Consider the following 26679-nt stretch of genomic DNA (forward strand, 5'->3'; position numbering starts at 1 on the left):
CTTCATTGGGGGCAGTGCGGGGACCGTGCTGAGGGGACGGACAGCTAAGGCCTCTCGGCAGAACTTCGCAGCAGCGGGCTGACAGCTCCCCGGTCCTAAAGGGAAATCTGTGTAGTTGATGTTATCACAGGGCGCAGGGTAGAGGGAGTCGAGATGGGTACGAGTAAACATGCAGTGTTCTGTGGAAGCCCAAAGGAGTGACCACTCACTGATGGAGGGCCTTAGGGAGGGCTCATAGAAGAGATGATATCTGAGCGAGGTGTTTTTGTTTTTTTTTTTTTTTTTTTTGTTTTTTTTTGGGCCTTAGTGTTGACTGTGGCTCAAGAAGAAGATGAGTTCTAAAGTCATGAGGTGTCTGGCCCCTTGGTTTTTTGTTTGGGTTTTTTTTTTTTGTTTTTTTTGGTCTTTTAGGGCCGCACTGGCGGCATATGGACGTTCCCAGGCTAGGGTTTCGAATCAGAGCTGCAGTTGCTGGCCTACACCACAGCCATAGCAACTTGGGATCTGAGCCACGTCTGCAGTCTACACACAGCTCACGGCAACGCCAGATCCTTAACCCACTGAGTGAGGCCAGGGATCGAACCCGCGTTTCATGGATGCTAGTTGGGTTCGTTAACCACTGAGCCACAACAGGAACTCTGTGAGCTGGGTTTTGAAGAATGAATTTGTAGGTTGTTTGGTAGGGGGCAAGAGTAGAAAGAGGGGCATTTTTGGTCAAATCACTGACACTTCATAGCATAGTCAGGAAATTGATTTTTTTGAAGAACAAAGGGTTTTGTGTATTATCCATTATTTAATTTCTGAAAATCATGATAAAAAATCATGAGACTGTTTCCACAATTTTGGTTCACTTCCACGGTGATATTTAAAAAACAAAAACAAAAACCCAGAATCCCAGGTTTGAGCCAAAGCAAGTTCATCCTTGCCAGAATCAAAAAGATAGGCTGAGCTTGAGTGAGAAGCTCCCACCCCTTACCGCCCAGGGAGTCTAAATTGCATTTGGCCTCTGTAATAGATCTTGTCCTTGGATCTGGAACACATGGATTTCCTTAATATACTGCATATGTCCTTGCTTGTCGCTTAGTATCCTTCATTCTAGGATTGAGCGTGTCCGTGCAAAGCCAGAGGTTAAACTGGGGCTCCACTGCTTATCACTACTTTGACATTGGGAAACTTACTAAAGATTTGATCTTGTCTCATCTGTAAAGTCTAGGTGGTGGTGCATAATACCATCCTTTTAAGATTGTTGAGATAACATATAAGTGCTTATTGGAGTTCCCGTCGTGGCTCAGTGGTTAGCAAATCTGACTAGAAACCATGAGGTTTTGGGTTCGATCCCTGGCCTTGCTCAGTGGGTTGAGGATCCGGCATTGCCATGGGCTGTGGTGTAGGTTGTAGACGCAGCTCGGATCCCGAGTTGCTGTGGCTCTGGCATAGGCCAGTGGCTACAGCTCCAATTTGACCCCTAGCCTGGGAACCTCCATATGCCACAGGAGCAGCCCAAGAAATTACAAAAAGACAAACAAAACATCTAAGTGCTTATAAACATTGAGATGTTTCTCAGAATATTTTTTTTACTACTTAAAATCCCTTTGTGGAATGTACATGTGATGCTGGTTTTCTGTGTTAGAATAAGATTATGAAAAATCAAATTTTGCTTGTTAGAAGCTCTGGATATTGTCTCTGGAACCTAGTGCCACTAAAACTTGAATTAACACAAATCTTCTATATGAGGACAAGTTTCATAGAGAAAACTGTTTTATTTGGCTTTTGAATCCTGACATGTGCTGTATAGGAGATGTCAGATTTCCATGAGTACATAGGTTGCTATTTGTGGGGATGAATAAGAAAATGAATGGGGAATTTCTGGTAGTGGCGCAGCGAAAATGAATCCAACTAGGAACTGTGAGGTTTCAGGTTCGATCTGTAGCCTTGATCAGTGGGTTAAGGATCCAGCGTTGCTGTGGGCTGTGGTGTCGGCCGCAGATGCAGCTTGGCTCTGATTAGACCCCTAGCCTGGGAACCTCCATGTGCTGCGGGTGCGGCCCTAGAAAAGTGGAAAAAAAAAAAAAGTGAATGGCAAATTTAGCATGGTAACTATTATAACTCAACTATACTTTTGCGTTGCTAGTGAAGGATCAAAAAATTTAGTCGACAGGTGCAGGGAAGTAGATTTAATAGAGGCTGTGACTCAAGACTGCGGTGTGAGAGGGGGTACAATCCAATAAATTGGTCCAGACATCTGACCCCTAGCACAGCTGTCAGTTCTCAATGAACTGTTGAAAAGCAAATACATTGATAAACCCAAAGAGATCTAGACTTGTGCTAAATACTTAGAATATTTCCCTGGAAGGGAGAGTCACCAGTTAATACGGTAAAAGTCCAGTCTGTCACTTTGCGACATCTGATAAATTGGGAAGGCAGGACACTTCAAGCAGATCTCATAACTGAAAGAGAAATGATGATTACTTGAAATACAGCCAGCCTCCAGTTCCAAGGGGATGCGTGAGAGCCACTTGAGGATCCTTTCCAAATAGAAATGTCTGCATCCCAACCCTGGACATTTTGGTGTCTTAATTCCAGAATGGGGCCCAGGGGTTTATATTTTGAAAAACTTGCCATCTATTTCTGATGTGGCCCTCTTGAATCACTGGTTTCATTGAGCTTTGTTTCACTGAAGGCTTTATTAATTTTATTGTTGGGATAAAGAACTCAATGTTGGAATTTTTTTTCTAGGAGAGTTCAGAGGGGCAGAGTGTTGCTTTCTGTAAAAGCGTTTTGTATTTCATCTCTTCCTATGTTACACAAAATGTGTTGAGTGTTAGAATACCAAAGTGCTAATGGGACACTGGTTCTTGTGGGGCACACTTCAGCGTGTTACAGTAATTTCTCTTATATGAATGAGGTGTATGATTTTACTCTAAGAAAAAACTGCTTGTTATGTATAAATAATAGAAAAACTGTCATATCTGCCGTAAAATCTAAACAAGCATGATTGACTGAGTTCTCATGTTGGAAGTAGTTTACTCATTTTCTTGTCTGCCGGCAGGTAAGTGGTAGCAGACTGTCTTAAGTTTAAGAAACATTTACTGGGGGAGTCTTAATTCTTAGAAAACTCTACCTTTACCTTGTTTTCATTCAAATCTAGAGGGGAAGAATGGAGATTGACTTTTGTACTTGGTGGAACTTTGGTGCATTGTTTAGATACTGGAGGGGACTCATTCATATGAGGTGGGGGTTTTGACCAAAGGTTTTCTATAATGTTCCCAGAAGTAGTAGAAGATGGATTAGGGGAACATAGAGCATAGTGTTTAGAAAGTAATCTTAAAAAGGATGTCAGGGCACCGAATCTCCGGGGTTTAGAGATGGGTGGAGAGGGTGTGCATAATTCGAAGAAGAATATTATAACATTTTGTATACAAAAAATAAGGGGTAGACTTTTTACTGTGCAAACTATAGAAAATAAAAGCTGGGAGTTCCCACTGTGGTGCAGCGAAAATGAATCTGATTAGTATCCATGAGGATGCAGGTTCAATCCCTAGCCTTGCTCAGCGGGTCAGGGATCTGGTGATGCTGTGAGCTGTGGTGTATGTAGGTCACAGATGCAGCTCAGATCCTGCGTTGCTGTGGCTGTAGTGTAGGCTGGCAGCTGTAGCTGCGAATTGACCCCTAGGAACCTCCATATGCCACCAGTGTGGCCTTAAAAAGCCAAAAAAAAAAAAAAAAGCTGAAAAAGAAAAGCCGACAAAAATTTTAGCTTCTTAGATTGGTTGGGAGAACAGAATATCATTGTAATTTTTAGTGTGTTAGGCATAAACTTCCTACATAGGAATGCCAAAATCTGGCATAATAGACCTGAAGTCTTTATTAAAAGGGGGCTTAGGTTTTAAAAAAAAAGTCAAAAAACATTGTTTTTAAAGGGGTGGTTGTGAGTATAATCTGAAGTTTAACTTCAAGTTATGGTACTAACTCAATTCAGCACAATTTTACAAAGTCTGATTTATTATATAGAGTTTGAGGATGTTGAATGAGTGTGAACATTACGCCCTAGGTTGAGCCCGCTAACTAAATTGTAGAATGATGCATTTTCTGAAAAAAGATTCCATTGTATTCTGTGGTCTTTAAAAAGTGATAATTTTTTTCCTTCTTTTCAGCTTTCTGAAGCAGACTCATTTTGAAGATGTTTAATAAGTCATTTGGAACCCCCTTTGGGGGTGGCACAGGTGGCTTTGGCACAACTTCAACATTTGGGCAGAGTAAGTTTAAAAAATAACGAGAGGAAGAAAAAAGCTATTCTTAAGAACAAATCCACTCTGATAGTTTTAGATAGAAATTAATTCATACTTTGGTCTTTATAATAAAGTCTCTTTGAAAAATGGCCATCTAAGAAGAAGATCTTGTTAAAAGTTTCCTAAAAATATAGAAGTTCTGAGTTTTCATGGTTTTTTAGTTATCAGTAGAAAGTACTTAAAGTGTTTTTATTAATTGGTTCTTTTAGCAGAAAGTTATAAAGCTACTAATTTTCAGACCAGGAAATACCTTTTTGTTTATTATTTTTTATTTTTTGTCTTTTTTTTTTTTTTTTTTTGTCTTTTCTAGAGCTGCACCGCAGCATGTGGAGAGTCCCGGGCTAGGGGTCGAATCGGAGCTGTAGCCCCCGCCTAACCACAGCCACAGCAACGCGGGATCCGAGCCGCTTCTGCGACCTACACCACAGCTCATGGCAATGCTGGATCCTTAACCTGCTTAGCAAGGCCAGGGATCAAACCCAAAAGAAACCTCGTGGTTCCTGGTCGGGAACCACTGAGCCAAGATGGGAACTCCAAGAAATACCTTTTTAAATATAAGTCTAAAATGCACTTATTGAATAACAGCTCTGAGATTTGCTCTGTGAATAAGGAACATAGCTGTTAAAATATCAGTCCCTAAGCCCACCAGCCCTCCTGAGATTTCCCCTTGCACTCAGTATTATACATGACACTAGTTGCCTGTAGCAACCCTTATTCACTCATTTTTAAACTTTTTGTTAAAAATTTACACTTGGCGCATAAGCAGAAAGAACTTTCATGTACTTATTTCTCAGCTTCAGCAATCAGCATTTTCCCTTCTTGTTTTTATCCCTCTCTTAAGGGAGAGAAGCATCTGAAGAGGTTTTTTTTCTTCCACTTTTGGCCTTCCCACGGCATATGGAGTTCCCCGGGCCAGGGATCAGATGCGAGCTGCTGTCACAACCTAAGCACAGCTGCAGCAACACAGGATTCTTAACCCGCTGTGCCAGGCCAGGGATTGAACCTGCATCCCAGCACTTCTAAGATTCCACCAGTCCCTGTTGCACCACAGCAGAAATTCCTGAAGAATATTTTAATGGAAATCTCAGAACAGAAACTTTCTCTAACATAGGAAAGTTTTTAAAAGCATAACTATTGGAGGTCCATGGTGGGACAGTGGGTTAAGGATCCAGCATTGTCACTGCTGTGGCATGGGTTGAATCTCTGGCTCAGGAACTGAAATTGCCCCCCCCCAAAAAAAGCGTAACTACCAAACTTCAGACATTCCTAACAAGAATAATAGGGGGAATTTTTCTTTTCTTTTTATGGCCACACCTGCAGCATATGGAAGTTCCCTGGCTAGGGGTCAAATCAGAGCTGCAGTTGCAGGCCTACACCACAGCCATTGCAACACTGGATCCGAGCCACATCTGCAACCTACTCTGCAGCTTGTGGCAACACCGGATCCTTACCCCACTGAATGAGGTCAGGGATCAAACCCACATCCTGGGGAGTTCCCACTGTGGCTCAGCGTTAACGGACCCAACTAATATCCATGAGGACGTGGGTTCAGTCCCTGGCAGGATCCATCATTGCCGTGAGCTGCAGTGTAGATGTCAGAGTCACTTTTTTTTATTTTTGTCTTTTTGCTATTTCTTTGGGCCGCTCCCGCGGCATATGGAGGTTCCCAGGCTAGGGGTCGAATAGGAGCTGTAGCCACTGGCCTATGCCAGAGCCACAGCAACTCGGGATCCGAGCCGCGTCTGCAACCTTCACCACAGCTCATGGCAACGCTGGATCCTTAACCCACTGAGCAAGGCCAGGGATCGAACCCACAACCTCATGGTTCCTAGTCGGATTCATTAAACTCTGCGCCACGACGGGAACTCCAGAGTCACTTTTTAAAAAAAAAAATTATTGAAGTATAGTTATTTACAATGTTGTGTTAGTTTCTAGTATAAAGCAAAGCGATTCATTATACATAAATATATTCTTTTTCAGATTCTTTTCCATTATAATTTATTGCCAGATCATTGAATGCAGTTCACTGTGCTCTACAGTAGGACCTTGTTTATCTCAGAGTCACTTTCGGAGGTTTTTTCCTGAAGTACATACGTCCTATCCTAGAACTAGGGAATTAGAATCTCTGGGATGAGAATTTGAACATGTGTGTTTTGAAAAACTTCCCAGATCATTCGGATGCGCTCCTCTAATTAAGGATCATTCATCCCAGTGATTATGGAGTGTACGGAGTCTGGAGAAAATTTTAACACTTTTATTTTGATAATTTTACTTTTGTCTGTAGCTCATAGTAGCTAATTACATTGGCACTCTTTTAAAAAAATCTATCAACATTTTTAACTCATTGAAAAGTCATAACCTTTTTTACTTTGTTTCCTTACTTTACCAGGACAGCGACTAAAATGTCTGTGGCTTAATATTAATTCTGTAGTGAGTAGTCTGATGGAATTTTGAAAAAAAAATTTTTTTGGATTAGACTAGTGGTTCTGTTCAAATGGTAAATGTTAAAAAAAAAAAATAGAATCCTTTTTTATTGGGTCACCTGGTTTAGATTTTACTCTGACCTTGGATTTTGCTTTATCAGATACTGGATTTGGCACTACTAGTGGAGGGGCATTTGGAACATCTGCATTTGGTTCCAGCAACAATACTGGAAGCCTTTTTGGAAATTCACAGACCAAACCAGGTAGGGGTTTTGTATAGAACACAGTTGATTTATTTGTCGCTGGTATAGGACTTCACTTAGTGGCTCCAATCTGTTCATTTAACTGTTTATTTTTTTCCCCCCTTTCCATCTTTCCAGGAGGATTATTTGGTACCAATTCCTTTAGCCAGCCAGCCACTCCACAAGCACTGGCTTTGGGTTTGGCACATCAACAGGAACATCAAACAGCTTGTTTGGAACTGCAAGCACAGGGACCAGTCTTTTCTCATCCCAAAACAATGCCTTTGCACAAAATAAACCAACAGGCTTTGGGAGTAAGTAGTAAATCATTGGGCTTCTGCATCTAACAATGTGATTTGCTTGTTGAGTGTGTTCTCCCGTCTCCTTTTCCCACCAGAGAGCTAAGACATGGGGAGAGGGGAACTTCAGGAGGTGTCAGAAAGTTTAGTAGACTGGAAAGGAGAGGGTATGTACATTTCTCCAAGAATGGAAATCTGAGGAGCACAGGTGTTAGTGGGACAGGCAGAGAAAGAAGCACCTGACAGAGAAGGACTAGAGAATAGGATGAGAGCCAGGTCCCAGTAGTGTCATGGGTGTCAGGGTAGGAGAGTTTCAGGGAGGACTGTGGGCGGTTAACTGAAGCCTACAGGGGCACCTCCCTGCCTCTGTTTCACTTTCGGTTTGGAGAGACTGAAACAGGAATGAGAAATACTGGATGTGACAGGGCGACTCCTCCACTCTTCGTCCATGGCAGGTGGTTGGTTGGTTTAATGGTGGTTTTTTTGTTTTGTTTTGTTTTTGTCTTTTGTCTTTTCTAGGGCTGCACCCAAGGCATGTGGAGGTTCCCAGGCTAGGGGTCTAATCTGAGCTGTAGCCACCGGCCTACACCACGGCCATAGCAACTTGGGATCTGAGCCGTGTCTGCAACCTACACCACAGCTCATGGCAACGCTGGCGCCTTAACCCACTGAGTGAGGCCAGCGATCGAACCCATGTCCTCATGGATGCTAATTGGGTTCATTAACCACTGATCCATGACAGGAACTCCTTTTTAAAATGATTTTTATTTTTTCCATTATAGTTGATTTACAGTGTTCTGTCAGTTTTCTGCAGTACAGCAAAGTGACCCAGTCACACATACACACATGCATTCTTTTTCTCACATTATCCTCCATCGTGTTCCATCGTAAGTGAGTAGGCATAGTTCCCAGCGCTATACACACAGCAGGATCTCATTGCTGATCCACTCCAAAGGCAATAGTTTGCACCTGTTAACCCCAGATCCCAGTCTATCTCACTCTCTCCCCCTCTGCCTTGGCAGCCATAAGTCTGTTCTCCAAGTCCATGATTTTTTTTTCCTGTGGAAGGGTTTTTTTTGTGTCATATATTAGATTCCAGATAGAAGTGATATCATATGGTATTTGTCTCTTTCTCACTTACTTCACTCAGTATGAGAGTCTCTAGTTCCATCCATGTTGCTGCAAATGACATTATTTTGTTTTTTTATGGACGAGAAGTATTCCATTGTGTATGTATGTACCACATCTTTCTTTTCTTTTTTTTTTTTTTTTTGTCTTTTGTCTTTTCAGGACCGCATTTGTGGCATATGGAAGTTCCCAGGCTAGGGGTCAGATTGAAGCTATGGCTGTCGACCTATGCCACGGCCACAGCAATGCTGGATCCGAGCTGCATCTGTGACCTACACCACAGCTCATAGTATCGCTGGATCCTTAACACTGAGCGAGGCCACGGATAGAACCCAAAACCACACGGTTCCTAGTCGGATTCCCTTCCACTGCGCCATGATGGGAACTCCTATATGTACCACATCTTCTTAATCCATTCATCTGTCGATGGACATTTAGGCTGTTTCCACCACGTCTTGGCTATTGTGAATAGTGCTGCAGTGAACATATGGGTGCATGAATGAAAGTTTTGTCTGGATATATGCCCAGGAGTGGGATTGCTGGATCATGTGGTAGTTTTATATTTAGTTTTCTGAGGCACCTCCATACTATTTTCCCCAGCGGTTGTGTCAGTTTACATTCCCACCAACAGTGTAGCAGGGTTCCCTTTTCTCCACATCTTCTCCAGCTTTTATTTGTAGACTCATTAATGATGGCCATCCTGACCGGTGTGAGTTGGTACCTCATTGTAGTTTTGATTTGCATTTCTCTAATAGTGGTTTTATAGCGTTTTTTTTAATGTGCCTGTTGGCCATCCATATATCTTCTTTGGAGAAATGTCTATTCAGGTCTTCTGCCCATTTTCCCATTGGGTTGGTTTTTTTTTTTTTTTTTTTTGCTGAGTTGTACGAGTTCTTTGTGTATTTTGGAGCCCTTGTCAGTTGCATCGTTTGCATCTATTTTTCTCCCATTGCTTAGGTTGTCTTTTCACTTTTTTTTGGTCTCCTTTGCTGTGCAAAAGCTTGGAAGTTTGGTTAGGTCCATTGGTTTGGTTTATTTTATTTTTATTTCACTTTATTTTTTTATTTTTGTTTTTATTTCTGTTGGATGGCAGGTGTTTAATCTATGGCCTCTTTCTCTTTAAATGTGGCCTGGGGATAGTTCTCCACACAGTTCTTTGAGCAACCACTGAAGTTTGCACAGGTGTGCCTTGTCAGTTGATACCATTCCCTGCAAGAGTATGGCAGAATGAGGACGATAGACAGCTCTCAGTATTCTACAAAGGGAAAGTTGTTTGAGGAGATGTTGAAACAGAGAAATAAGAAAAGAAATAGTTTGACTGTCAGTGAGAAATCAGTTCCTCTTAGTAATTAGGATGTTGCTTAATATTAAATATTGGCAGGTAACTTTTCATTGCTTACTGGGAGTTCCTGTTGTGGCTCAGCAGAAACAAATCCAACTAGTGTCCATGAGGATGCGGGTTCAATCCCTGATCTTGCTCAGTGGGTCGAGGATCTGGCGTTGCTGTGAGCTGTGGTGTAGGTCTTAGATGTAGCTTGGATCTGACATTGCTGTGGTCTGGTGAAGGCCTACAGCTGCAGCTCTGATTTGACCCCTAGCCTGGGAACTTCCACATGTCATGGGTGCATCCCTAAAAAGATAAAACAACAGCAAAAAAAAAAAAAAATCAACTTTTTGGAAAATAAATTTATTTTTATAAAATGATCAACATGCCTACTCATATTTTTATTTGGGAGGGAGGGGTTCACCCACAGCATGTGGAAGTTCCCAGGCCAGGGATCAAACTTATGCCACAGCAGTGAGTGACCCGAGCCACAGCAGTGACACTGCTAGATCCTTAACCCTCTAGGTCACCAGGGAACTCCCCTACTAATTTTTCTCACTTATTTTTCTGGGTGAAATTTCATATTAACCTATGTTTGGTTGTGCTAATGGGACCATTTGTATGTTTTAAACTTGGTTATATGTGGGTTTTCTAGTAACATGTAAATAAAAGATACTGTGATCTTTATCTAAGTCCGTTGTGATATTTTCAGAAAGACATGTTCAGCATCTAGTCTTACCAAGAAAAATGAGATAAAACAGATGATGAAAGAGGGCTCTGTTTTAACTCGTATTCTAAATATGCTCAAGAAGGGGGACTTCATGGACACTGAGCTGACTACAGGATTGAGATTGTGTTTGACTTCAGCGTTGTGAGCCTAGAACTATGTGTATGTCTGTAGGAACTATCTGGTTGAAGGTACTTGCTAGGGAGATTTGAAAGATAGAAAGTTTGAGGATGTGAAAGTAATGTACTCTAGGGCCACAGCCCAATCCTGAGATCACTTACGAATTTTTAAATTCTCTACCATCCCATTTTTCTTTCTAATATTTAGATTTTGGAACAAGTACTAGCAGTGGGGGCCTTTTTGGAACTACAAATACCACCTCCAATCCTTTTGGTAGCACATCTGGCTCCCTCTTTGGGCCAAGTAGTTTTACAGCGGCTCCTACTGGGACTACTATTAAATTTAACGTAAGTATTTTCTTTTAAGTCTTTGTGGAGTATGTTTCCCTCCTATATATTTCTTTGCAGAATGAATCATAAAATTTCTCCTCTTTACAGTTCTGCACAGCTTAGTCTTACTCTTCCTGAAAGATGTGTTAAGAACAAAATCTGTGAATAGTTGTACAGTAGATAAGTAAAGGCATGAATCATAAATCTCGATGATAATGTATATTTGAATTATGCTCAAATTACTTATATTTGTATTCACAGTGTTTGATTACAACAGCTAGTATAAGGTTGAGCTTGTATTTACTATTTTCATAGTAAATGGCCTCTGAATGGTCAAGCCATAGAATTGTATGGGGTAAACTGTATAAAAATCATTGAAAACAGGGCCTCTTTAAGGAGATAAATGGAATAACTCAGTCAATGTTCTGTGTGCCAGTTAGAAATAAAACTTTTGGAGTTCCCGTCGTGGCACAGGGGTTAACGAATCCAACTAGGAACCATGAGGTTTCGGGTTCGGTCTCTGCCCTTGCTCAGTGGGTTAACGATCCAGCGTTGCCATGAGCTGTGGTGTAGGTTGCAGACTCGGCTCGGATCCCGCGTTGCTGCAGCTCTGGCGTAGGCCGGCGGCTACAGCTTCGATTCGACCCATAGCCTGGGAACCTCTATATGCCGCGGGAGCGGCCCAAGAAATAGCAAAAAAAGACAAAAAAAAAAAAAGAAATAAAACATTTGTTGGTGAAATGGAAAAATAAATAAAGCTTTATGTTTTCTGCACCTTTTTTCCCCCCACTCCTTTGGCATGTGGAAGTTCCCAGGCCAGGGATCAAATCTGCAACACAGCTGTAACTAGAGCCACAGCAGTGCCAGTGCCAGATCCTTAACCCACTGAGCCACAGGGGAACTCGTTCTGTAGCTTTTTTGAGAAGTTGGATAGAGGGTTAGAATGGAAGAGTTTGTGAAAATGTATGGATAACCATTTGATGTAAGATACACCTGATATGATTGTTTGGGAGTTACTCTAGGATAGGCTGGCAGTGCAGTTGGTGTAATGGAAATCTGCAAAAATAGGAATTGACGAAACTTGTTAAAGTTTACTCCAGACAGTGAAGAATTTCTTAGGCAAGGTGGTGAATTCATTTTACTGAATTTAGAATCATGAATTTAAAATAAGGTTAAATGTAATTGTAATGAAAAATACCATGTCTTGTTTCTTAGAATGTACAACAGTTGAGAAAACCAACAATACAAGTAGGAATCTCCAGTTACCAGTGCCTTTTGCCTCCTATGCTTATAAGGGATGAAAACCTGGCTCCCATATTACTTAAATGCAACAGTAGTCATAAAGTAAACACTTCGGAGCGGAGTAGGAGGTAGAACTCAGAAGTGGAGGTTTAAATGTATATATTGGGCATATAAAGTGTATTTTAATAGATAATTGGATGGCTTGGTTATGGGATTAATTTCTAGGTTTTTGATGCCTGTTATTGCTGAGATTGACTTAGGCATATAACCTTGATGTAAGAAGAGATCAGAAATGAAGTGTATTTAATCAAGTACTCTTTTTTGCTTTTTAGAGCCACACTTGCATCATATGGAAGTTCCCAGGCTAGGGGGTCTAATCAGAGGTACAACTGCCAGTCTGCACCACAGCCACAGCAACACCAGATCCAAGCCTCGTCTTTGACCTACACTAGAGCTCATGGCAACCCTGGGTCCTTAACCCACTGAGCAAGGCCAGGGATCGAGCCTGTGTCCTCATGGATACTAATCGGGTTCGTTACCACTGAGCCACAGTGGGAACTCCTAATTAAATACTCTTGACACCGTCTCTTTAGTAAAAGACTTGGCGGACTGCTTATAGCGTTGAGTGGGTTGAAGAATTGTGTCTATAAGAGAAGAGATGTAAAGCCTTGGTTTTTTTGGCTGCACTTGCAGAAGTTCCCAGGCCAGGGATGGAACCTGTGCCACAGCCCTGGATCCTTAACTCACTGGGCCACCAGGGAACTCTAGGGGTATAAAGCTTGAATTTGCATTTTTGCTTTAGCCTTTCAGATTTGCCTTTATCTTTTGCAGCCTCCAACTGGTACAGATACTATGGTTAAGGCTGGAGTTAGCACTAACATCAGTACCAAGCACCAGTGCATTACTGCTATGAAGGAGTATGAAAGCAAGTCACTAGAGGTCAGTAAAATGCAGGGTGTCACCCTAACGTGATTCTGTTGGAAAGCAGCTTTTAAAATATTTAACTATTTTTTAGGATTTATGTCAAAAATGTCAAATTATTTTTAAAAATTAATGTAAAAAAATAGAAAAAATAAAATTAGTGTATTATTTGTAGGTATCTGTTGTTTTAGCTGGCGCTGATATTCAGCTTGCGTGTACCAGTACAGTTCTGTTAATGATCTGTCCTGATGGGCTCTTGCTCGTACGACTGGGCAGTGTGTGCTCGTGCATGTGTTTTTAGTAAAGTCATGAGTATGCAACATAGTAAGTTTTTGCTAAGATAACACAGCCGTGTAATCAGGATCTAGATCAAAAACAGAAAGCATCCCCGGCATCCCCGATATCCTCTTTGGCTTCTGCCCCATAGTCACCGTCCTCACTTTCCAAAGGTAGCCAAGGTGTCCTGGCTGCTCATGTTTTGCCCGTTTTTTAACTTTGTGTAGATGCAGTCTTACGTTACATACTCTGAAGTCTGTCTGTCAACATTGGTTTATCCATGTTGCATGAAGTTATAGGTTGTGCATTATCATTGCTGATGTCATTGTACATTTTGACTGTCAGGTTGTTGCTGCTGTTGCTTCTTCTGTATCCCCAAATGTGCCTGCTTCAATGGAGTATATAGAAACACCCTAACTTGTGAGACAAAATTGTTAATTAAAAGATTTTGTCCCTTCTTTTCCTAAGTTTTCTGAATTCTACAGAATCTTCCATGTTGCAATCAGCTAATATTCACATTTGGAGTAAGACTGGGCAAAATTATTGTCTAAAGGAAAGTATTATTGTCTGTAAAAAAAAAATTGAAATTGAGATATCCCTTGGCCTGTAGTTGTAGTCTTGCAGTAGTTGTAGCATAGATTTAAATGTCCATTCTACACTATTGAAAATACTTTTCTGTAAGGATACTAAGTTAACCATTTAGCCGTTTTTTGTTTTTTAGTCATAGTTGCTGTGGGAACATAGAGATCGAAGACTAAATGCAAGTATTTAATCTCCTGAATGTTTCTTGGCTGTGCGTTAATTTGGGCCACGTTTTCTCTCCCTCCAGGAACTTCGCTTGGAGGACTATCAAGCCAACCGGAAGGGCCCACAGAACCAGGTGGGAGCAGGTACTGCGACTGGCTTGTTTGGGTCTTCGCCGGCCACCTCCAGTGCGGCAGGACTCTTCAGCTCTTCGACCACAAATTCAAGCTTTGCGTATGGTCAGAACAAAACAGCCTTTGGAACCAGTAAGCACTTGGCATCATATTGGGCCGTATCAAGGAGGGAGAGACACCTGAGAGTGAAATATAACTGTCATTTGGTGATTAAGTGCTTTGGAGAAAAATGATGTGGGGATGCTGGAGGAATAAGGAGTGTGTGTGTGTGTGTGTGTGTGTGTGTGTGTGTGTGTAGAAATGTAGTGTTAAGTGTAGATGGTTAGGAAGGGCTTCACCGATAGGTGGCATCTGTGCTGTAAACTGAGGAAAGTGAGGCTGTGCAGATTTCTGAGGGGGAGGACAGTCCAGCTAGAGGGAACTAGAAGCCTAAAAATCCTGAGTTTCTGCCAAAGTGAAGAGGACGAAGGGATGTACTGGAGGATGTGGGACTATAATACTTATCTTGTAGGGCTGGTGTCAAGATGTGAGTTTTTATTTGAGATGGGAAACCATTAGTGGGTTTAGAAAGAGAAGTCATGCGATTATGAAGAAAGGATCTTTCTAAAGCGTGCTGTATTAGGAGTAGATTGTAAGGGGCAGGGATGGAAGCAAATCAGTTAGAAAAACAGCTGTCCCTGTCCACATGAGAGATGGTGGTGCTTTAGAGAGAACGGTGGTGCTATGGAGATGATAAAAATGTCAGAATCTGGACCCAGTTTGAATGTAGTTGATGGGATTTATTGATGGATTGAATTGATGTGGGTTTGTTTTTTGTTGCTGTTGTTGTTTTGATTTTTAGGGCCGCATTAGCGGCATGTGGAGGTTCCCAGGCTAGAGGTCGAATCAGAGCTATAGCTGCTGGCCTACGCCACAGCCACAGCAATGCAGGATCTGAGCCGTGTCTGTGACCTACACCACAGCTCATGGCAACGCCGGATCCTTAACCCACTGAGCGAGGCCAGGGATCAAACTCACAACCTCATGGCTCCTAGTTATATTTGTTTCCACTGCGCCACAACGGGAACTCCTGATGTGGGATTTGCATGAGGGGACTCTAGGATGGTTACTAAATTACCTTGTAAAAATACTGCTTTTGCAAAGATACTACATATATGATATAAAGTTTAGGAAATGCAAAAAAGTGCAAAAGTCTTTTCTTTTTTAGCCCTAGCCACCAGTTTGCCTCTGTAGAAACAAGCAAAAGTTAGATTTTTTTTTGTTGCCTTATAGAGATATATACACACACACACAAATACATAAATTGATTCATGTTTAAATGGCATTTACATTCTTCTCAATTTTGGTCTTCTGTGATTTAGTTTAGCTACATATTCATTATTAAGTACTATTATTTTGTCACACCCTTGGCTGGATATACGGTTTTAAAGAGAAAGCCCCATTTTCAAGAAACCTTAGTCTAACAAGGTTAAAACACACACGTAGAATTTAAGTGTAGTATGATGTCTTGTAAAATAGACAAAAGGTGTGGGCTTGCAAAGGAAGCTTACTTAGCCCAGCCAAGAGTCTTTTTTTTTTTTTTTTTATAATCGTAAAAGCTTTTCAATTGTTTTAATGATTTTTAAAAATTTTAATTACAGTTGATTTACAGTATTCTGTCAGTTTCTGCTGTACAGCAGAGTGACAGTTATACATACATATACATTCTCTTTCTCACGTTATTCTTTATCATGTTCCATCACAAGTGATTGCATACAGTTCCCTGTGCTAGTCAGCAGGCTCTCATTGCTTTTCCACTCCAAATGCAGTGGTTTGCATCTACTAACCCCAAACTCCCAATCCTCCTCCTCCCTCACCAACCACAAGTCTGTTTTCATGTCCATGAGTTTGTTTCTTTTCCAGCCCAGATTCTTGAGGTCAGAGTGTTGCCAAAGGGATTAAAGTCTGAACCAAATCTGGAGTTAGGTGAAAAAAGATGGAAAATGAAATGGTTATTAGTTTGAATAGTGAATGAATGTTGGGTAATTTAGATATGTAATCTCAACATAGACTGTTGCAGTAACAAGGTAATATGAGGTTTGGAGGGTTTTTGTTTTTTTTTTTCCCTCATTTATTTTTCTTTTCTTTATTTTCCTGAAAGGTACAACTGGATTTGGGACAAATCCAGGGGGTCTCTTCGGCCAACAGAATCAGCAGAACACCAGCCTCTTTAGCAAACCATTTGCCCAGGCCATAACCACTCAGACCACTGGCTTCTCCTTTGGTAATACCAGCACACTAGGACAGCCGAGCACCAACACCATGGTAAGGAAACAGGTCTTATTTGTAGAGCTAAGCAACGAGGCTCTTAATTATGTCCAACTAGAAAGTTCGTCCCTACTGCAGTTCTTAAGGGTTGACGGGTATATGTAGTAAAGGGAAGAGAGGGAAGTTTTGAATAATTAAGACATAGATTCCAGTCTAGGCTCGACTCTGTATTTGATGAGAAGCTATTGAGTAAGTCACTTAACCTTTTTCTGAGCATGTTTTCTTACCACTAGGAGTTGCTTAGTGTGTCGGAATTGGCATACTGAAGCTGTACCTTAGAACATCGGCTCCAACCAATCTGTAGAATATGGGAGAAAATATTAACTGCTGGCTGTATTTCAGAATGTTCTTTCAGCTCATTCCCTTAAGCAGAGTCAGGCAAAGAAGTTTAGTTCATTAAAATATAGAGGGAGAACTACAGTTCAGAGCCATATTGGATAGTTGCTGCTTCTGTCCAGATAGTAGAAAGTCCTTAACAGTCGTTAACAGCTTTTTTCTAGCGATTCTTGTAGGAAAGTATAAAATTAAAGGTTAATTTGAGGTATGATTTATTGATTAGAATCCTTGAAATTTACCTGGTCTTAAAATTAGATACACTGTCTTTGATTTAAAAAAAATGAAACTGGAGTTCCCGTCGTGGTGCAGTGGTTAACAAGTCCGACTAGGAACCATGAGGTTGCGTGTTCGACCCCTGGCCTCGCTCAGTGGGTTAAGGATCCAGCATTGCCGTGAGCTGTGGTGTAGGTTGCAGATGCAGCTCAGATCCCTCGTTGCTGTGGCTCTAGCATAGGCCAGTGGCTACAGCTCTGATTTGAGCCCTAGCCTGGGAACCTCCATATGCCTTGGGTGCAGCCCTGAAAAGTAAAAAAATCCCACAAAAACTAATGGCACACTAGGAGTTTCCTGGTGGCTCATCGGGTTAAGGATCTGGCATTGTCACTACTGTGGCTGCTTACTGCTGTGGCATGGGTTCGATCTCTGGCCCAAGAACTTCCACATGCCAAAGGCATGCCTCCCTCCCCCCAAAAAAAACCCTGGCAAACTGAATTCAGCAACGTATAAAGAGTATTATACAGGAGTTCTCATTGTGGCTTTCTGGTAACGAACCTAACTAGTATCCATGAGGATGCGGGTTTGATTTCTGGCCTCACTCAGTGGCTTAAGGCCCAGTGTTGGTGTGAGCTGCAGTGTAATCCACAGATGTGGCTCAGGTCTGGTGTTAGAGTGACTGGTGTAGGCCAGCAGCTACAGCTCCAATTCAGTCCCTAGCCTGGGAACCTCCATATGCTGCAGTTGTGGCCCTAAAAAGACAAAAGAACATTTAGAAAAGTAAAAAAGATTATGCACTTTGACCAGTGGAGTTTATCCTAGGAAAGTTGGTTCAACATATTTTCATATTAATGTCATGCAAATCAGGGGAATAGAATTGAGAATCCAGAAACAAATCCTTGAGGTTGATTGATTTTCAACAAGAGTACTAAAACAATTCAGTAGGGGAAGAGTAATGTTTTCAGCAAATAGTGCTGGGTTGATGATTTTCCACATGCCAAAGAATGAGGTTGACCCTTTCCTCACAGTTGTGATAACTATAAAAGTTAATCCAAAATGGGGAGTTCCTGTTGTGGCCCAGCAGAAAGGAGTCCGACTAATAGCCATGAGGATGTGGGTTTTATCCCTGGCCTCCCTTAGTGGATCAGGGATTCAGCGTTGCTGTGAGCTGTAGCATAGGTCACAGACGTGGCTTGGATCCCGTGTGGCTCTAGCCTAGGCTGGCAGCTGCAGCTCTGATTCAGCCCCTGGCCTGGGAACTTCCACATGCCTCAGGTGTGGCCCTAAAAAGAAAAAAAGAAGAAAGAAATCCAAAAGAATACCTACAGATGGGAGAAAATATTTTCAAGTCATACATCTCGTGGAGGACTTGTATCTAGAACAGTAAAGAGCTGTTATAATTCAGTAATAAGATAACACATTACAAAAATGGACCAAACACTTGAATAGACATTTTCCCAAAGATGCATAAATAGCTACTAATCACATGAGAAGTACTCAGTATCATTAGGCATCAGAGAAGCATATCGATACCACAGTGAGATCATTTATATCCATACTAGGAAGGCTGTAAACAAAACATAGACAGTAATGAGTGTTTTCAAAAATTTGGAGGCGCTCCCCTGTGGCACAGTGGGTTAAGAATCTGGCATTGTCACTGCAGTGACTTGGGTCCCTGCTATGGTGCAGGTTTGATTCTTGGCCTGAGAACCTCCACATGCTGCAGGTGTTCCCCCTGCCCCCCCCCCCCCAAAAACAGTATTTGGAGAAATTGGAAGCCTCATACATTGCTGGTAGGAGTATAAATAGTGCAGCCACTTTGGGAAACAGTTCGGCGATTCTTCAAAATTAATGGAGTTTCCATTTGACCCAGCAGTTGCCCACGTTGGCATTTCTTCAAGAGAAATGAAAATACAGGGACTTTTATACAACTGATCACAATAACCAAAAGGTGGAAACAGCCCAAACGTTCATCAGTGTTGAATGTTTAAACAAATGTGGTACATCCACACAATGGACTGTTATTCCTCCATAAAATGGAGCGGGGCGCGCTGATCATGCTACAACGTGGATAGACTTTTAAACATGCTCTGTGAAAGAAGCCACTCAAAAAGAAAGACCACATTTTGTCTGACTCCATTCATGTGAGAGAGGGACGAGTCTGGAAACGAGGTAGATGAGTGGTTAGTTACCTAGGTGTGGAGAGTGACTGCTAATGGGCCCAGGGTTTCTTTTCAGAGTAACAAATGGTCTAAATTTAGAGTGGGGATGGTTGCACAACACTGAACATAGAAAAAAGGCACTGAAAAGTCCACCTGAGGTAGATGTTAGGGTATGTGAATTATGTCTCAGTAAAGCTCTTTAAAACACTGCAGTGAATTCTCAATTCATCTTTATCAGTGCAATATTTTTCTTCTGTTGATTGGTGAATGCATTAAAAAAAAAGATCTTGGAGTTCCCATTGTGGTTCAGTGGGTTAAGAAACCTGACAGAGTCTCCGTGAGAATGTGGGTTTGATCCCTGACCTTGCTTAGTGGGCCAAGGATCTGGCATTGCTGTAGCTGTGTATAGGCTGGCAGCTGCAGCTCTGATTCAACTCCTAGCCTGGGAACTTCCATATGGTGCAGTTGCATCCCTGAAAAGAAAAGAATACATAAATAAATATTTTAAAATCTTAAACATTAGATGACACAAATTTTGCGTATTTGAAATGTATGTAGTTTTTTATTTGTGTGTGTGTGTGTCTTTTTAAGGTTGTGCCTGCGGCATATGGAGGTTCCCAGGCTGGGGGTCGAATCAGAGCTGCAGCTGCCAGCCTATACCACAGCCATGACAACATGGGATCTGTGCTGTGTCAGCCTACACCACAGCTCACGGCAACACCAAATCCTCAACCCACTGAGCAAGGCTAGGGATTGAACCCCTGTCCTCATGGTACTAGTTGGGTTCCTAACTTCTTAGCCAGGATGGGAACTCCCTTCAGCTCAGTATTAATAATAAGTTCTTTTGGCATAACTCTGAAAATGAAGCACCTGTCATGCCATTTTCTTTTCCTGTAGCAACCTTGTTATTTCTTAGAGAACAAGAGTTAGGGTAGTCTTTATCAGTGTCCATGGCTTGGGCGCTCAGTAGGCTTAGATGATAGACACAGATTTCAGATCTTGCCAGGAGCTGTAAAGTATATATTACATCTGGGGCAAGTGTTTAATGCTCTGAGCTTTATTTTCTTTTGGAAAATGGCCTTGCTTTTCTGGGTTGTTGTGAAGGAATGTTCCATGTAAAGCATTCAGCATAATATCTGTCATGTAAATGTGAAAAAAAAAATGGCAACTATTCATCTAAGACTTTTTAAAGACAACTGACGATTATAGGGTATCTTATAATCTGGATTACCTTTTTTGCAGGGTCTATTTGGAGTAACCCAGGCTTCGCAGCCAGGAGGACTTTTTGGGACAGCAACGAACACCAGCACTGGGACAGCGTTTGGAACGGGAACAGGTCTCTTCGGGCAGACCAGTACTGGATTTGGTGCCGTTGGTTCGGTAGGTTTTTACAATTGACTGTGGTGTACCGATCTGTGTAACTTTATTAAAGGAATTTCTAAGAAACATCTGTCCTTCAAATAGTTTTATTGTGTATACTGTATTAGTTGATACTGATAGTAACTGAAAGCTGGTGCAAAAAAAAAAATTAGATAACTTATAATAGGTTTATTTTCTAATAGTAAGTTCTTTTTTAAACTTCTTTGCCTCAATACTTGTGTGCCTCAAATCAGTTTACTTCTGATAGCAAAATATCACTCTAGTTAAATTTTGCATCTGAATTGAGATGGTTTTGCTCTTAAAATCAGGTAATTTCTTATTTCTATTTTGGGTGATAAATTGGTATGATATTTGTTAATTAAATATTTTTAGTGGTGATTAAGCTGTTAAAACTGTTAGTTTAAACCAACCGTTAATGGAAAAAATAAATAAAAAAAAAAAACTGTTAGTGTTCTCACAGTTTTCATGCTGTTGGGACTTAACTGAATTTTTTCCCTTGTTAAGTCATGTAGGTAAAAAATTACTACTTAGGGAAGTTCCCTTGTGGTGCAGCAAGTTAAGGATCTGGCATAAGAAAGAAAAGTCCCTTAAGTCATGTGGCTGTTTTCATGGAAATTGAGATCTGTTATTTCTTAACTTTGTTTTTGTTTTTGTTTGTTTGTTTGTTTTGCTTTTTAGGGCCACACCTGCAGTATATGGAGGTTCCCAGGCTAGGGGTCAAATTGGAGGTACAGCTGCCAGGCTACGCCAGAGCCACAGCAACGCAGGATCGAGTTGCATCTGTGACCTACACCACAGCTCACAGCAACACCGGATCCTTAACCCACTGAGCAAGGCCAGAGATCGAACCTGCAACCTCATGGTTCCTAGTTGGATTTGTTTCTGCTGCACCACAATGGGAACTCCATTATTTCTTAACTTTGGATTGCTAACTGAGGTGAGAATTTAGAAAATTATATGATGCTTCATAAATTTCTCTCTTTTTTAATGTCCTTACCTATGGCACGTGGAAGTTCCCGGGGCCAGAGACTGAATCCTAGCCACCACTTCAGCAACACTGTATCCTTTAACCTGCTGCGCCAGGCCAGGGATTGAATCCACGCCTCTGCAGTGACCAGAGGCTCTGCAGTCAGATTTTTAACCCACTGTGCCACAGCAAGAACGCCAGAAAGTTCTCATTTTTAAACAGTTTTATTGGGCTATAATCGACTTGCCATATATATATAGTTCACCCTTTTGAAGTTTAAAATCCAGTAGTTTTTAGCGCAGTCACACATTATACAGCTATCACCATTGTCAATTTCAGAACATATTTGTCACCCTAAAAAGAAATCTCATCCCCATCAGTAGTCACCTCTCATTCCCTTAAATCACAACAGGCCTGCCACCTATGGATTTACCTGTTCTGGACGTTTCATATAAATGGAATGATATTTTTGGTGACTGATTTCTTTCATTTAGCATGATGCTTTGAAGATTCATCCATTTTGTAGCATATTTAAATTTTTCTGGAGTTCCCGTCGTGGCGCAGTGGTTAACGAATCCGACTAGGAACCATGAGGTTGCGGGTTCGGTCCCTGCCCTTGCTCAGTGGGTTAACGATCCGGCGTTGCTGTGAGCTGTGGTGTAGGTTGCAGACAAGGCTTGGATCCCGCGTTGCTGTGGCTCTGGCGTAGGCCGGTGGCTACAGCTCCGATTCAACCCCTAGCCTGGGAACCTCCATATGCCGCAGGAGCGGCCCAAGAAATAGCAACAACAACAACAAAAAAGACAAAAGACCAAAAAATAAAAATAAATAAATAAATAAAAAATAAATTTTTCTTATTGTAGCTGTTTGTACTGACAAATTCAATACATGATAACATTTCTTTTACCAGGTAAAAAATATTTGCCTTGTTTTTTTCCTTTGTCTCACTGAGCTATGTTTGTTGGGGGGCTACCATTAACTTCTCCAGCTAGGAGTATTCTCCATAAGGTTAATCTTGATTACATTAGTTTATTTTTCTGAGACCATTAGTCATCCTTCTTCATACCTTTTTCGTAAAAATGATGGCCTCTTCTCTTCCTTAGCCCAAACCCAGTCTGGGATACCTGCGGTAGCCTCTGTTTCCTGTGTTGGGAGCGTATCTTTACACTGCTTACATTCGCCTGTGTTGTGTTCTTTTTAGACCCTGTTTGGCAGCAACAAGCTTACGTCCTTTGGAACCAGCACAACCAGTGCGCCTTCATTTGGTACAACCAGTGGCGGGCTCTTTGGTAACAAACCAACCCTGACTTTAGGAACCAATACAAACACTTCCAATTTTGGTACATATAAAAAGCAGGTTTGACTCTCTTACAGTTACACTGACTATACCACACATCATCCTCCTGATTCATATGATTGAAATATTTAAAAATTCTCAGGTAAGCGGTGGCTTGATATGAGGTCCTGGAGGGAAAGGTTTAAAATCAAGGACTTGGGTTGAGATGTTTAGAAGAGATGTATATTGCCTTAACCTGATTTATATTCTCTTGACTCCCTGCTTTGGATAAAATGGGGCATTTAGCACATGCAGTAGGACCTTACAGAATATTGATTCTCTAATGGAGATAAATATTTTTTTGAAATGAGAAAACATCATTTTCTTTGTATTACCTCACCAGCAATTGAGAAACCGTAAGTTTTTTTTTTTTCTCTGCACTCTTGGTATATGGAGGTTCCCAGGCTAGGGTCTAATCGGAGCTGTAGCCCTTGGCCTATGCCAGAGCCACAGCAACGCCAGATCCGAGCTGTGTCTGTGACCTACACCACAGCTCACGGCAACGCTGGATCCTTAACCCACCAGGGATTGAACCTGCAACTTCATGCTTCTTAATCGGATTCGTTAACCTCTGAGCCATGACGGGAACTCCAGCATGGATATCAGTTTTGTGTACTTGTTTCTTTCTTTTTTGCTGCATCCATGGCATGCAAACGTTCCTGGGCCAGGGATTAAACCCAGGCAGTGACAACACTGGATCCTTAACCTGCTAAGCCACTGGGAAACTCCATGCACTTGTTTCTTTTTGTGAAATAAGACGAGAAAGATACTTAATGGTTAAAGCAGTGTTTTTCAACTTTTAGGTCTTTTTAGGGCCGAACCTGTGGCCTATGGATGTTCCCAGGCTAGGGTCCAATCAGAGGATCCAAGCCACATCTGTGACCTACACCACAGCTCATGGCAATACCCGATCCTTAACCCACTGAGGCCAGGGATTTAACCCACGGCCTTATGGATACTAGTCGGGTTCGTTAACCCCTGAGCCACAGGAACCCCAGCTTGTTTTTTTTTTTTTTTAAATCACTGTCTTCCCTCTTCCCCAGAGAGCCTTTGTGGACCTTTCCATTTTCTCACCCCATGAGATTTTAATACTGCACATATATGGTGTATCTGTTAATGCAGAGTGGCCCTTTGGAAAGTCATAAACCATCTTATATCTATGATTTTTTTCTGCCCCTTAAGAACTAGTTTTGGGAGTTCCCTGGTGGCCTAGTAGCTTAAGGATTTGGCATTGTCACTGCTGTGGCCCAGGTTCAGTCTCTGGCCCCAAAACTTCTACATGCTGCAGGTGTGGCCAAAAAAAACCCCAAACAGCTAGTTTTGCTCCTTTTGAAAATGCATGTTTTTTTGGTGGACGCTTCATGTTCATAGTTAAATATATTTTCATTCTGACAAGGTGTTTGTATGGGCTGTGCTTGATAAAATTTGCTGGACCGGAATAATATTTGATGTTATTCTATGGTTTCAGATTTCTATTTGTTTAGAGAGTTTGTTTGTTATATAAATACAGTTATACTCATGTTGAGTGATTAGAAAATGAAAATTCTCATCTTTATTGGATAAGGCTTATTAACTTACGTGCTGAATTTGAATTGTCTCTTTTTTTTTTTAATCTTTAATGTAGAGTAATTGCTCACTGAAAGTTTATTAATAAATTAAAGAAGGAGTAAATGGGGCCCTGGATGAATCAGTGGTTTCAGAATGGCAAATTTTGTTTCACTCTCGGATGAACTTAGCATTCCATTACTACCCTAGAGGGATCCGAATCTGCTAAGACTTTGTCTTTGATGTTTGTATTTTCTTGGAAAGCAGTCAGCTTTGATGTCGTGGGCAGGGGTAATCTTCTGATTTGGAAATAAGTCATATAACAAATCTGAAAATAGAGTAAGGTTACACAAAAATCTGTAGCATCATTATGTTACTGTTAGGTGCATATCACGCAGCATGGGATTGTGTTTCATTAATGGTGGTGAATATCCATAGAGTTAAGTGTTGGAGTACTTGCTACAATTGATGTTGCCACATCCTTAGGTCATTTTTTTAGATCATCAGTTCATTTTCTTAGTAATTATTCCTAATAGAATGAGTTTAAGGTTGAGTGTATGACAGTATCAATTTCTGAATGAAATAGAATAGGATTGTTTAGGAGAGAAATTACAGGCAGGTTGTCAGCACTTGTGAGCAACAGTTTAAAGAGGTTGAAGATCTTTTGGGTATTGATAAGCTTGTACTGGGTAATAAATTATTGGTTCTTCATGCTTCGTGGAAGGAGACAGTTGAGCTGTTTGCGTACATAAACATCTGTTTTTTTAAGCCAATTTTTAAGAATTGGATAGAATTGACATGTAACATTAATTTGTGTACATAAAAATCTGATTTTTTTGAAGCCGATTTTTAAAATTGGAGATGGAATTGACATAATGGTCCAATATTTTTATATATTGTGAAATGACAACCACCTTAAGTGTTAATAGCTGTCATCATATATAATAAATTTTTTTTCCTCATGATGAAAATTTTAAGATTTACTGTTAGCAACTTATTTTTTTCTTTTTTAGGTAGTCAGACTCATTTTCTATGAGCCACAATGGAAACTCCTCTTTTTTTGTTTTTTTTTTTTAAGAAATTTTTTTTTTATTTTTGGCAGCAACTGCGGCATGTGGAAGTTCCCTGTGCCAGGGATCAAACCCATGACACTGAAGTGATGACGCCAGATCCTTAACCCACTGAGCCATTATGAGCTCTTTATTTTATTGTTGTTGGTGAACTGTTTTATGAGCTCATTATTTTTCGTGGTGGTTTTTTTGTTTGTTTGTTTGGTGGTTTTTTTTTAGGTTCCACAGATAAGTGAAGTCATAGAATATTTGTCTCTCTTTGCCTGACTTAATTCACTTAGCACTAATGTCTGTAAGGTCTATCCATGTTGCACAAATGCAAAAATTTCATTATGTTTGTAGCTAGATACATTGTAAATATTACATGTTGTACATAGATATACATATATGTATATGTACATGTATATGTTGTGGATATATACGTTGTTTTTCTTTAGCCATTATCATTAATGTACACTTAGGTTGCTTCTATATCTTGGCTATTATATAGAATACTGCTATGAACATTGAGGTGCATGTATCTTTTCAAGTTCATGTTTTCATTTCTTTGGAATACATACCTAAGAGTGGAATTGCTGGAGTGTATGGTAGTTTTTAATTTTTTGAGGACGTCCCGTACTGTACTCTTTTCCATCGTGGCTGCACTGTGCATTCCCACCAGTGGTGCAGGGGTTCCCTCTTCTCCACATCCTCCCCAGCACTTGTTACTTGTCTTTTGAATAATAGCCATTCTGAAAAGTGTGACCCGATACTTCCTTTTGGTTTTGATTTGCGTTTCCCTGATGATGAGTGAGGTTGGCCATCTTCATGTACCTGCTGGCCATCTGTGTGTCTTATTTCTTTATTTCTGCCACACCCACAGCAGGTGGCGATTCCTGGGCCAGGGATCAAACAGCATAACCCAAGCTGCTTCAGTAACAATGCCAGATCCTTAACCTGCTGCTCCACAGGGGAACCCCTGTGTGTCGTCTTTAGAAAGATGTTTATTCTGATCCTCATTCCATATTTTAATTGCATTGTTTGGGGGGTTTTTGCTATTAAATTATTAATAGCTATTATTATTAATTCTTTATATAGTTTAAATTTTAACCCCTTAACAGATACATGATTTGCAAATAATACATGATTTGCCAATATTTTTTCCCCTTCAGTACCTTGCCTTTTC

General features: G+C 41.0%; 1 protein-coding gene across 1 annotated transcript in view; it reads left to right on the forward strand.

Annotated features, from left to right (window-relative positions):
• Window positions 1-26679, forward strand: part of NUP98 (nucleoporin 98) — a 100037-nt gene that overhangs the window by 12778 nt on the left and 60580 nt on the right. Inside the window, 10 exon segments of the mRNA XM_021062427.1 lie at window positions 4155-4256; window positions 6874-6975; window positions 7093-7131; window positions 7134-7268; window positions 10760-10899; window positions 12955-13062; window positions 14150-14330; window positions 16339-16502; window positions 20459-20596; window positions 22765-22852. Of these exon segments, the coding sequence (XP_020918086.1) occupies window positions 4181-4256; window positions 6874-6975; window positions 7093-7131; window positions 7134-7268; window positions 10760-10899; window positions 12955-13062; window positions 14150-14330; window positions 16339-16502; window positions 20459-20596; window positions 22765-22852 (1171 nt within the window). The 5' untranslated portion in view covers window positions 4155-4180.

This window comes from Sus scrofa, chromosome 9 (assembly GCF_000003025.6).
Source record: "Sus scrofa isolate TJ Tabasco breed Duroc chromosome 9, Sscrofa11.1, whole genome shotgun sequence".
NCBI classification, from domain to species: Eukaryota; Metazoa; Chordata; class Mammalia; order Artiodactyla; family Suidae; genus Sus; species Sus scrofa.